General features: G+C 47.5%; 1 protein-coding gene and 1 pseudogene across 10 annotated transcripts in view; both read left to right on the forward strand.

Annotated features, from left to right (window-relative positions):
• The first annotated feature begins 6,575 nt into the window (after positions 1 to 6,575).
• HM13 (histocompatibility minor 13) overlaps positions 6,576 to 11,696 on the forward strand; it is a 39,051-nt gene continuing 33,930 nt past the window's right edge. For 3 of the 10 annotated variants that reach the window (XR_002777233.1, XM_011380134.1, XM_011380133.1), the window contains exon 1: positions 6,576 to 6,901. Coding sequence is in view for 4 of the 10 variants with exons in the window: in XM_011380134.1 (XP_011378436.1) it covers positions 6,719 to 6,901 (183 nt within the window). In the remaining 6 variants the exon portion in view is untranslated. The remainder of the gene's footprint in view (positions 6,902 to 11,696) is intronic. The other 7 variants (XR_002777232.1, XM_023523267.1, XR_002777234.1 and 4 more) reach the window with 5 other exon arrangements.
• Positions 10,073 to 10,200, forward strand: LOC111731632 (annotated as a pseudogene).

The raw sequence follows: 11,696 nt of genomic DNA on the forward strand, positions 1-11,696 counted from the left end.
GCAAGAAACATTCATTTCTTTATTTTCTCAAAAACCAAATTAAATTCTGCTCCTTTCCCCCACATCTCTGGACTGGAGGGAAATTCAACCTCTATCCTCACTGGAGGCTCCCTGCCAGGGGACAAGGACGGAAGCCAGCGGCTCTCCCAGGCACTGGACCACGAGAGGCCTTTGACCACAGAGCCCAAGCCCTCTACAGCCCACGAGGTCCAGCAGCCCCTGCTTCCAAGCCAAGCGAGGGCTCTGGAAGTCTTGCTGGAGGTTGGACTGGACCTGGGTCCAGCCTCCCCAGGAACATTGTCCATCCAGCCACACGGAGTCTGGCCATCTCTTGGAGCACTTCTAAGAAGGGGGTGGGGAAATCCCCTGGTCCCAGACTCCTCCGACCTTCCTTTCCTTCACAGCCTCCAAGAGTTCCTTTCTCTACCTTTGTCATTCCCTTAGAAGAAATAAACACCCTCTCTACACCAAGGGTTGGCAAACCCAAGAGTCTCCAGGAGCCAAGCAGGTAACAAAAAAAAAAGTGTGAGACTTGGAGACTTAGAGAACACATAGAACACATGCCCCACCTAGAGGAGGCAGCTCAGCTCCGCTCAGCTCAGCAAACTGCTATGTAGCAGTGATGCCACATGGTTAGAAGCACACATTCTAAAGCTATGCAGCCTGGGTTCAAATTCTACTGCTGCTGTTTACCGCCTGTGAGTTCTTAAGCAAGTCGCTTAACCAATCCGTGCCTGTTTCCTTAAGCATGAAAAAGAATAATACTTGTACCTATCTGCACAACTTTATGCAAGAAAGCACTTTGAATAGTGCCTGACATTAGTAGGTATTAGCACCCACCACATGAAAATGCAGGGCTGACATTCCTAGATCCTCTAAATATTCAAGAGAAGCTAAATAGTCAAAAATTTTTTTTTTTTGAAATTGCTCTGTTTTTTTAACTTTGGCAACTGAGTGAAAACAGTTGCTAAACCTTGGTGAAGGTCATACAAAACGCATCTGTGAGCAGGATTGGGCCCATGAAACGCAGTTTGCGGTATCTGCTCTACGATATTTAAACTTATTGAAAATGGAAGCGAGCCAGAAAGGAAAGAGTCTTGGAAGCAGCTTCTGCTTTAAACTCTATGACCAAACCTTCTCTAGTCAAAAAATACAGAAAAGGGAGAGAAAATAGAGAGAAAACAACACTTACATATCAAATTATCCTGGTATCTAGCACATTGCCCATTGAAGTGCTATGTATAGTATGAGGATTTTTTTTAAGTAACTGAGAGAAATTACAGGAAACGTGGTCAGAGAATGTGACATTTAAGCTGAGACCCATGAGAAGGAACTAGCTTAACACAAAAAAAGTCAAGGAGAGAGATAACCAAGCAGGGAGGGACAGCCCATGCAAAGGGCCTGAGGCAGAAAACGACTTAATGAAAAACAAGAGAGCTGTAATGGATGAGCTGGACATCTAGACAGAGGCAGCACATACAAGGTCTCAAAGACCATAGTGAGGATCATGAAATTATCTTGAGGGCAATAGGGAGCCACTGAAGGGTTTTAAGCAAAGAGATGTGATGGGGACGTGACTTCAGGAGACAGACTAGGAAGCTGTTGAAATAGCCCAGGAGGGACAATGTGGCCTAGACTGGCCAGCAGTCTTGGACGTGGACAGCCCCAGACTTCTGTGTCTGGATCAACCTCAAAGTCAAAGGCTGGATTTAAGTCTCAGAGGGGGCCTATTGCTTTTCCATAAGTCATGCAGTGGCCTTGCCATTCATTGCCAGTGTCCCAGGCCCATCCATCTTAGACATACCAGGGCTGTCTGTTAACTGGCCGAGGCTGCCCTCTGCTGGCAGAAGTGGGGCACTAGCGCAAGGGGAGCAGCTGCCTCCCAAAGAAACTCCAGATTGAAAGAGACAGAACATCTGCCCCCCACCAATCTTCTCCATCTCCATCATTTATCTAGCAGCTCAATTCAGTTAATGGCATCTCCATCATTTATCTAGTAGCTCAATTCAGAAGCCCAAGATTCAGTTCCTCCTCTTTCCTCACTGCCCATCAGGGAGTCTTATTTTCTATTCTCTTTTTATTAGCCCTGATTCTATTTTCTAAATTAAATCCTAAACCAGAAATTTCCTAAATACATATTCATCACCTCTACTTCGCTCCTTCTCTACCAGCACCACCCTAGCCAAAGCCACCACCATCTCCTCTTTGGTCTATTTATTCACTTTTACTCTTGTCCTGGCCAACCCATTTCCCACTCAGCAGCCAGAGGGCTCATGGTATCCTCTGATTCCATAGTCCTTCCTCCTCGTACCAAACAGTGTTGGACCAAACATACACACAGCCCCACCCACCCAGGGCACTCTGCAGGCATGGAAAACTGTATGACAATGGGGGAGCTCACATCAGAGTCTCACAAACAAGAAACTTGGCCACCCTGTGTGGTGTCCCAGCCTCACACCATCTCACTGACTTCTTTCCTCTCATTCATTGTTGTCTGTCTCATTCTCTCCCTTCCACACACTTCTGTTCATTTCTAATGCAAAGCCTTTCCTGTTTCTTTGGCACCTGCCGATCAGAGCTCTTAGGGTCTCACATTCCCCTCAAGCAGATTGTCAAGGTACCCTCCCATACTATACATACATACAGTTCCCTCCCTAAGAAAAATATCAATGCTATGGCAGTCACATTCCACCCTGTGTACACTGTGATGCTAACATTCTATGACTCTAACATTCCATTATTCCAACATCTTTTGCCCACGATTACAGAAATCCTCACTGACCCCATATTCAGACCATGTAATGTAAGCCTCACTCACAGTGGAGGCCTCATGACAGTAGAGCTGGACACCCTGACTATGCTGTTAAAAGGAAGCTCATTAACCCAGGAGTCTCCAGGTTCCCGAGGCAAATCATGACATGTTAACTCAGCTCATGGGGGCTGCCATTTGTAGCACACGGTTTTTCTGTGAAAGACGATAAAGACAGTATGTAGAGAAAAGCAAAGAGGATTCTGACAGCATAGACACACTGGTTTCTGGAAGTAACTGAGGCCCAGCTCTGTCCCTGTCTGTCCTCTCCAGAGCTTTGGTTATTTACCTCTTTCCTTGGAGTTCAAGAGCCTGTACATTCCTGCCTAAAGTGCTTCAAGCTGGATGTCTAGCCCTTGCAAACCAAAGAACCCTAACTCACTGTCATATGGCATTTGCCATTCCCTTTGCAATTCCAGCCTGTCCCAAAACCTTTAAAAGAACAAAGGGAACTCTGAAATGACAACTTTGTCTTTAAGTCTTTAAAGATATTTTACTTTGTTTTTTGACTGTCAAGAGCTCATCATATTCATTTCTTCATCAACAGTGATTGTCATCACTGTTTTTTCGCAAGAGCCTTGTTCCATTTTACTTACCTACTTATTTTTTTGTCTTAATTACCAGTTCCTACTCCCATTCCCATCCCTCTGTAAGCAATCATTCTAATGTACTTGGCATATATTCTTTAATATGTAAATATCCTCATTAGCTTTGTGATGTTGCATAATTTACATAAATCATATTGACAATTTTTCTTAATGCTCAGCTCCGTGTTTTAAAGATCTGTACATGTCGATGAGTGTTAGGGGGATTTAAAGGCCCTGCGGCCTCAGCAAATAATAAGAACAGTAAACCTTTATAAAGTTTTACTGCTTTCCTGCTCATTCTCTCACAAGGATCAAGAACTCAGGATCACCTGGGCTCATGAAGTAGAATATACCTTTTAAAAATAAGGACGTTCTCCTACACTTGCATTTCTCAAACTAAATGTGCATGTAGATCACCTGGAGATTTGGTAGGTCCGATGTGGAGTCTGAGATTCTGCATTTCTTACAGGTCCCCAGGTGATGCTGCTGCTGCTGGTCTAGGGTCCACATCTTGATTAACAAGGTCCTACAGAACCACAATACCATTATCACACCCAAACAATCCATATTCAAATTTTCCCACTTGTCTGGACATTTTCTTTATAAAAATGTTGTGATCCAGGATCCAATCAAGGATGATACATTACATTTTGTTTTCACCTCTCTTCAGTCTCGTTTCACCGGCAGCAATCCCATGGGTTTTCTTTTTTCACGGCACCGATATTTTTAAGAGTCCAAGCTAGTTGTCATGTTTTCTCATAAAAAGAGGCAGGTTAAACATGGTTGGCGAGAAGACCACACAGGTAATGTGTCCCCCACATTGCACCACAGCTTGTCATTTTGTCCCATCCCATTTGGTGACACTGATTTTGATCACTTGGTTCAGGGATTGTCCACCAGGTCATTCTATTAGAAAAAAAACTTTTTCCTTTTATAATAAGTCATCTGTGGAGTAACACTATAAGACTGTGTGAATATCCTGTTCCTCAATAATCTTTCTCCTAATAGTTTTAGTATCCATTGATGATCCTTGCTTCTTATTTTTATAATATTTAAACATGTAATAGTGTGTGCAAGTGTGTGTATATGTGTGTGAGCATATGCAAAAAAAAAATGTAAAAACTAAAATCAATTCACAGTGACCGAATACAGTAATAAGTGAAAACTGGTGTAGGGAAGGTTGCATCTTTCTTTGAAACAAATATTTTGTAATTTAACCATCCCAGGCTCTAAACAGCCTCCATTCTCGACCTCAGCTCAGATCTCCTCTGGGAAAACATCCTTGTCCAGGAGGCTTTAGCAGATAAAGCCTTGAGCACCACCCCCGTCCCACCAAGACTGCCTTATTCCTGTCCCTGGAGAATATCGAGACAGGTTGGCTTCGAACCAGAAATCCAACCATTGACAGGAGCTTTCTGAACTTGGGTCAGCCCCTCAACTCCCTGGATCATATTCACAATCTCCCACTTTGGAGTGTAAAGGGAGATGGCCAGATCTGCCTTAGGCCAAACTAAATTTAAGTGCTCAGCCTATCATGAAACAGGAATGTCTCTGATTTCCAATTGTATGCTCTCAGATGAGGAGGCTCAGTGCCATGAGGCCTGGTTGCTAGGCAAACCTTGTGGCCTGAATTATTGATGGATGAATTCATCAGGCACACTGCCTTCACCCATCCATTCAGGTCAGGTTCAGCATACTGAAAAACAGAGCCTGAAACTATACATTGCCTGCCCAGAACTAAGATACTCTGGTCCAAATTCCTTAACCTTCTGTGTAGCTGGAATGTTGGAAAGAGCAGCAACTTTGGAGTCTTACAGACCTGAGTTCAAGTCTCTCCTCTCCCAGTGCTGACTGTATGACCTGGGCTGGCTAGTTTACCTCTGTGAGGCTAACTAGTTTCCTCATCTGTAAAATGAAACCAATCATCCCTTACTAGTGTTATAGAGATCAAAAAAAATGCACATAAAGTTATTAGTACAGTGCCTGAAATATACTAGGCAAACAACTCTGTTATTCAAACTTTTATAGTCTGACTCTTTGCCTTTGTCTCCCCTCATCATGAACCCCATGCTCCAGCCCCACCTCACCACCTGTCAAGCTTGAACCAAGTCGTGTGATTTTATACCATCTGTGTTCTTTATCAACTTACTACCTCACAGCTCTAAGTTCACTCTTTTTGACAGCTCTGTGATAATGGAGCTGGGCCTTATAAATTTCTCCTCTGCCAACTGACATATGTTAAGTCTTTTCAGTAGAGCGTGCTAGAGGAATACTGGAGGAGGATGGATCTTCCCTTCCTGATTCCAGGTTGACTCACTCCCTAGGTTCCTGGAGAGCATGCTTTCTTCTCCTTTCTGCTTGGCTCAAAGTTTCTCCAGTGCTGGGTGCCTATAGGGTGCAGCTTTCTCCAGTTTCTCTGCCGCATACTTTCTCCAGCTCTGAACGAGGGCAGCAGTAGCATACCCAGGAGCCCCAAACAGTGTTAGCCTGCCCCAAATCCAAGTCACTCTCTCCTCACTCCTGGACACACAAACACTGGGAGCCCCATAGGGCTGATCATGTACAGAACCAGCCACCTGACCTTCATCCTCTGGAACTGGCTGGAACCACCCTGGCCCAAGCCATAACCAGAAGTGTACTAGGTTTGCAGAGAGGGAGGTCTCTCTAAATTATCTCCGTTAACATGCTATGCTATGTAACATTTAGCTATACACTAACATCCTATAAACTTTATACTTTATTTTGTTCATTTTATTTATGGTCTTCCCAACACCCCCCACCCCCCGCATCCCATCACACTAAAGAAGCAAGCTTCATGAGAATAGGGACGAAATTTTGCTTGTATTTTCCCCTCTGTGTCCCTAGAGCCTAGGACAGTGCTTGGCATATAATGAGATACTCAAGTATTTAAGAAGTGGAGGAACAATTGAATATTGGATGGAGTCATGCATGAGTAAACAGATACTTAGTTATTAGAATGAGGATCTGTGGGACAAACTGGGATTGAGGAGGTCGACTGGGACTGTGGAATGGGATCCTCATGTCTCTCTCGGGATGAATGCCCACAGCAGAGGTCCAGCGTTCCTTTCCCGACCGCTGGCAAGTTGCTTAGCAACTGGCCGCCGGGCCCTCCGCCACCGCTGGAGGGCGCGCGGGCGGGGAGACATGAACGCGCACGCGTGCGCGGCATGGGCCGGCGAAGGAGGCACGTCACTTCCTGTTTCTTTAGGGGAACGTGGCTTTCCCCGCAGCGCCTGTCTTCCCTTCTGCGTCTGTACTGCAGCGGCCGGAACTGGAGTCGGACCCCGAGCGCAGCCTCGCCATGGACTCGGCCCTTAGCGACCCGCATAATGGCAGCGCCGAGGCAGGCAGCCCAGCCAACGGCACGACGCGGCCGCCTTCCACTCCCGAGGGCATCGCGCTGGCCTACGGCAGCCTCCTACTCATGGCGCTGCTGCCCATCTTCTTCGGCGCCCTGCGTTCCGTGCGCTGCGCCCGCGGCAAGGTAGGGTCAGCGGCAAAAGTCGGTGCTTTCCATCCTCCCACCGGGGACACAGCTGACACGGGCCCGCCCTCCCTAGACAGGACAGACACCCACTCTCCCTGACACTGACCCTTCCCAGCTTCTCCACCCCAGGCCCACATCCCAGGATTGGCCTTAGGTGCCTCAGAATCGGGGCACCGACCTGCGAACTTTCCTTAAATAGGGCCTAGGTTCTACCGCCACTTTCACCTTGACACATTCCTCTCTCTGTACAACATACTGGGAACACGCAGTCGCCCCTCACACTCTGATTGGGACACTAATTGTTCTGAGCCTACTGGACCCAGCCAGACCAGCCCCACCCTCCGCTGTGGCTGTTCATCCCATCTGGGCAGTCACCCCATCCCGGGCTCCGGGTTAATCCCAATCCGTACCTAAGGGGGCACTGGTCCTGAGAACTCCTGAATGGTACAATCCTGCCCCATCCCTCCATTAGGAACCTTGACTCACCCCATTCCAGGGCAGATTCTAGCATCCAGGTCCATCCCTAGATTCTTGATATCTGTCTAACTACAGTCTATAGTGTGCTCTCCCAGAACCCCCAGATCAGGCTCTTGCCTCCAAAATAAAAAATATTAACCCAGGAATATAGCCCTAGATCTCAGCCCCCAGTTTTTTTGCATCACTTTCTGGAACCAGTTTCAGCCAGCTGACCCCTCAGAGCATGGCACCTTGGCGCTTCCCTTTTTAACCAGGCGTAGACCCCTTATTTTGCTGGTTTCCTCTCCCTGACAACCAGCCAACCTTGCCTACCTGTCCTAACCTGAGCCCAGACCCTGTTTCAATCCCCAACCCTATTCCTACCCCAGATCCTGACCCTACTTCAAAATAGCCTTTCTCCCTATGCCCCCAAGACCGTCCCTCCACCAAATTGGGCCTACCTGCCAAGTAACTTAGCTGCTGTTGGCCTCTCTGGTCAGACTGGGCCAGACCTCATCCCTGCCTTTCCTCAACATTTGTCCCATTGGATACCAAAGAGAACCCAGGCACCTTCTACCTCCCCACTTCCTCCCCACTCTTCTTCCCTATATTAAGCCCTTTCTAGCCCATTGTACCAATAGCTTCTCACTTCCTGGCACCCAGTCCCCTCCTCCACAACCTCCTAATCTATAGTTCCCTGCTGCTTCTCCCTGACCCAAACCTGAAGTTGAACCTAAGCGGAAGCTGTCTTACCCAAAGAGGGCGGGCCTACAAAGTAGCTGCCACTTTTGAAACTGCTCAGGCCGGGATCTTGAAACATCACCCAACTTGAGCAGTATCTGAGGCCTGCCACCTGCCATCTCTGAAATCAGAGAACTCACCTGCTGGCTCGCTCTGTGGTCAGACGTAGAGGGGAGTAGTCAGGAAAGGCTTAGGTGGCCCCATTTGCCTTTCTGTAATGCCTCTTCTAAGCAGAATTCAGGTGGCCTTCAGCCTCCCTGCCATACCTTTCAGGTTGACACTTGGTGCAGGGAGAAGTTCTGAAATAGACCAGGACAAAGGAGATGATGGCCAGCGTGTGTCAGCTGAGCAGCCTGATCTGAGGGGCTCCTTAACTGAGTAATTCTTGGCACTTTCTGCATATGAGTCACTAATCTCTTTAGAAAACACCTTTCAGGCAACAAAATTTCCTGAACCTCCACTATTGTCTAGGGTGTAGGGATGCTGCAGAGATGGTCAGAGCCCTGTCACCAGGGAGTTTTGGTGTCTGGATGAGGGAGGAATAACACCCTCAATGTGATATAGGCGACTGTAACACAAGTAGTGCTCAGGGTTTAGGGAGAAATGCTGAACACACTTGCGGCGGGGCAGGGTGGCCTTGTGGCGAAAGTGGGCTTGAGCTTTGATGTAGAGACATTCTAGGCAGAGGAAACCTGGTGAGCAGAGGCGCAAGGCAGTTCAGGAGATGGTGTGGGTGAATCGGAGGGTCTGGATAGAAGAGAGCTTTAGATCCGCTGTGGCTTCTAAATACTTCCCCCAGCATCTCCTGCAGGGCATGGGGGGTTGGAAGACTGCATGAAATTGCAAAGGACCTGATGCTTAGTAGCTTCCCACGACTAGGAGGTTCTAAACTATACAGAGCCTTCACCCTCTTTGAGTCTCCCAGTAGCCAAGTGTGGCAGGCAGAGCCAATTGAGTCTCCCAGTAGCCAAGTGTGGCAGGCAGAGCCAATTTTATTATCCCCATTATACAGACAGAACTGAGGGTCAAAGAAATGACCTCTCAGGATCACTCTGCCAGTTAGGGACAGAACCAGCTGTCACTAGTCCAGGGCACTCTCTTTGCTGCGTAGGTGCCTCTAAAGACCCACACTGGTGGCATTTTGGCCGAGGGAAAAATGCCTTTTACTACCCCGAGTCATGCTTCCCTGGGCCCTTGGCAATCAGAGAGAAAAGTCATTGGGATGGGGAGGGCAGGAATTTTGATTTCCCACCAGTGTTAAACCCCAAAGCCAGCTGAGAGGGCATATGAGGACAAAATTCTCCCTGGAGCCAACTTGTCCGTAGCAGGCAGGGCACATTGTGAAATCATGGAGAGAGGAAGGTGGGGCATCCAGGAGTGTGTAGCCTTGGGAGGAGCAATCTTAGATGGTGCCCATCCCTGTCAGAGACCTGTTTTCCCAGAAGAGAGCAAATCCCAGCTCCAGCAATAGCTGCACATCAGATCTCTTCAAAGGCTCTTGACCTGTAACTCAGAGGAGCCCTTCAGCCAACTGGACTGGGCTCCTGCTCTTTGCCAGGCCCTGGGCTGGCTACCATGGGTGCCAGGACAAAGAAGGCCAAGCCTTGCCCTCACAGAGTTCCGTCACCAAGGAAAAACAGATGTGTGTGTGACCAGCTGACTAAACCGAATGTCGATGTGCCTCCTAGAGTTGTCTTTGTATAGAAGAGTGAGAGTTTGGTAGGCAGAACAGGAAGGGAGGAGGGCCTGGACCACTGGTGTGTTCAGGGAGGCCTTGAGTAGTATGACGTGAGCCTGGGGCTCAGGTAGGGCAACAAGAAGATGCTCACGGAGCATTTGGAGCCTTCGTGCTTTCTGAGGTACAGAATCCTGACGGCAATGAACAGTTAATCTTCATAGTTACAAAAGTACTACACATTTGCACTTGTAAAAAAAAAAAAAATTCAAGCAATGCAGAAGTATAAAAGCCTCATCTACGGCCATGCCACCCTGAACAACATGCCACCCTTAGATCCCGTCTGATCTCGGAAGCTAAGCAGAGTCGGGCCTGGTTAGTACTTGGATGGGAGACCACCTAGGAAGACCAAGTGCTGTAGGTGTAAAAAAATAAAAAATATGAGATTGTAAACTGACAAGGTCCTTGCAATCTGTGAGGCAACCAAGGGTTGCCTCACCTGAAAAAAAAATAAATAAATAAAAGCTTCCTCAGTACCTCTCCTTGGAGGTAACCCAGTGAGCTGTTTGGCGTGTAACCTTCCAGAACTTTTTTTGGTGTGTATGTAAACATGTATGTGCCTGTGTGTGTATCCACATGTAAACTTACTTTTATAAAAATGGGATTTTACAGCACATAATGCACTATAGCTTGATTTTTTTTTTCTCGTTAGCAATGGCTTGGTCATGTTCCTGTGTCAGTACATGTAGGTGTACCTCACTGCTCTATGGCAGGGAGGGCGGGTGATACGCGCCCACGGTGTAGAATCCCAGAGAAACAAAGGGGTGCCCAGGGAGTCTTCCTCCCAACCCCACTGCCACGTTCCCTCCCCAGAGGCAGACCATGGTACCTGTTTCTTGTATAAACATCCAGGAGATCCTGTGCCTTTACAAATGAATAAACATACGCTTTTCCCCATTTTTGCTATGTAACTGTTGTATTTTGATGTATGTATACTCTTTTTTGCACCTTACTTTTTTCACCAAATATATGTTGGAGATGAATATGTCGGTACCTGTGGAGTGGTTGTGTTCTTTATCAGCTGTATGGTGTCCCACCTGTACCCCACAGTGTTCAGAACAGTGGTTCTCAAAGTGTGATCCCTGAACCAGCAGCATCCGCATCACCCAGGACCTTGTGAGAAATGCAAATTCTGAACCAGAAACTCCAGGTGGGCCCAGCAGTCTATTTTCACAAGACTTCCTGGTGATTCCGATGTGTGCTCAAGTGTGAAAGCCTCTGACTTAGAGTCTTCTGCTGGTCATTTAGGTTGTATCAGTCTTTTGCTGTTAGAAGCCATGCTGAAATCAATCTTCTTGTACATTTGTTATTTCGCGCGCGCGCGTGTGTGTGTGTGTAGGATAAATTCCTTGCAGTTGATTTGCTGGGTCGAAGGCTATGTGTTTTAACTTTACCAAATTATCCACTGTAGTGGCTGTATTAGTTTACACTCCCACCAGCAGTGGCCTCGATTCTTGTGTAATGCTGCTTAGTAGTCCCTTCTGGAGGTTTTAGAGCAGGTATGTGATACAGTCAGGTTTAGGCTTCAGAAAGTGCTCCTGGCAGAGTGGGGATATGCAGGAGGGAGAAAGGGTGGAGGCTGGTGAGATGGTTGGGTGAAGACTACAGTGGGGGCAAAGGAATGGGGCGAGGGGGGCAGTTCAGGAAATGCTAGGAAGCAGAAACATAGTGAGGTGATTGAGTGAAAGTGGTGGTAAGGAGTGGAGACCCTGGGGTCTCTAGCTAGAGTGACAGAGTAACAGAGTGGTCCGTGAATTCAAGCGTTTTCTAGGGCATGGCCTGGAAGCAGTACTCCCAGAGCTCAAGGAGAGCCAGTGGCTTTAGGCTGGGCATCTGTCCTCCCTCACTGCTTTCGCTTCC

The sequence above is a fragment of the Pteropus vampyrus genome, unplaced genomic scaffold, assembly GCF_000151845.1.
Source record: "Pteropus vampyrus isolate Shadow unplaced genomic scaffold, Pvam_2.0 Scaffold388, whole genome shotgun sequence".
In the NCBI taxonomy this organism is placed as follows: Eukaryota; Metazoa; Chordata; class Mammalia; order Chiroptera; family Pteropodidae; genus Pteropus; species Pteropus vampyrus.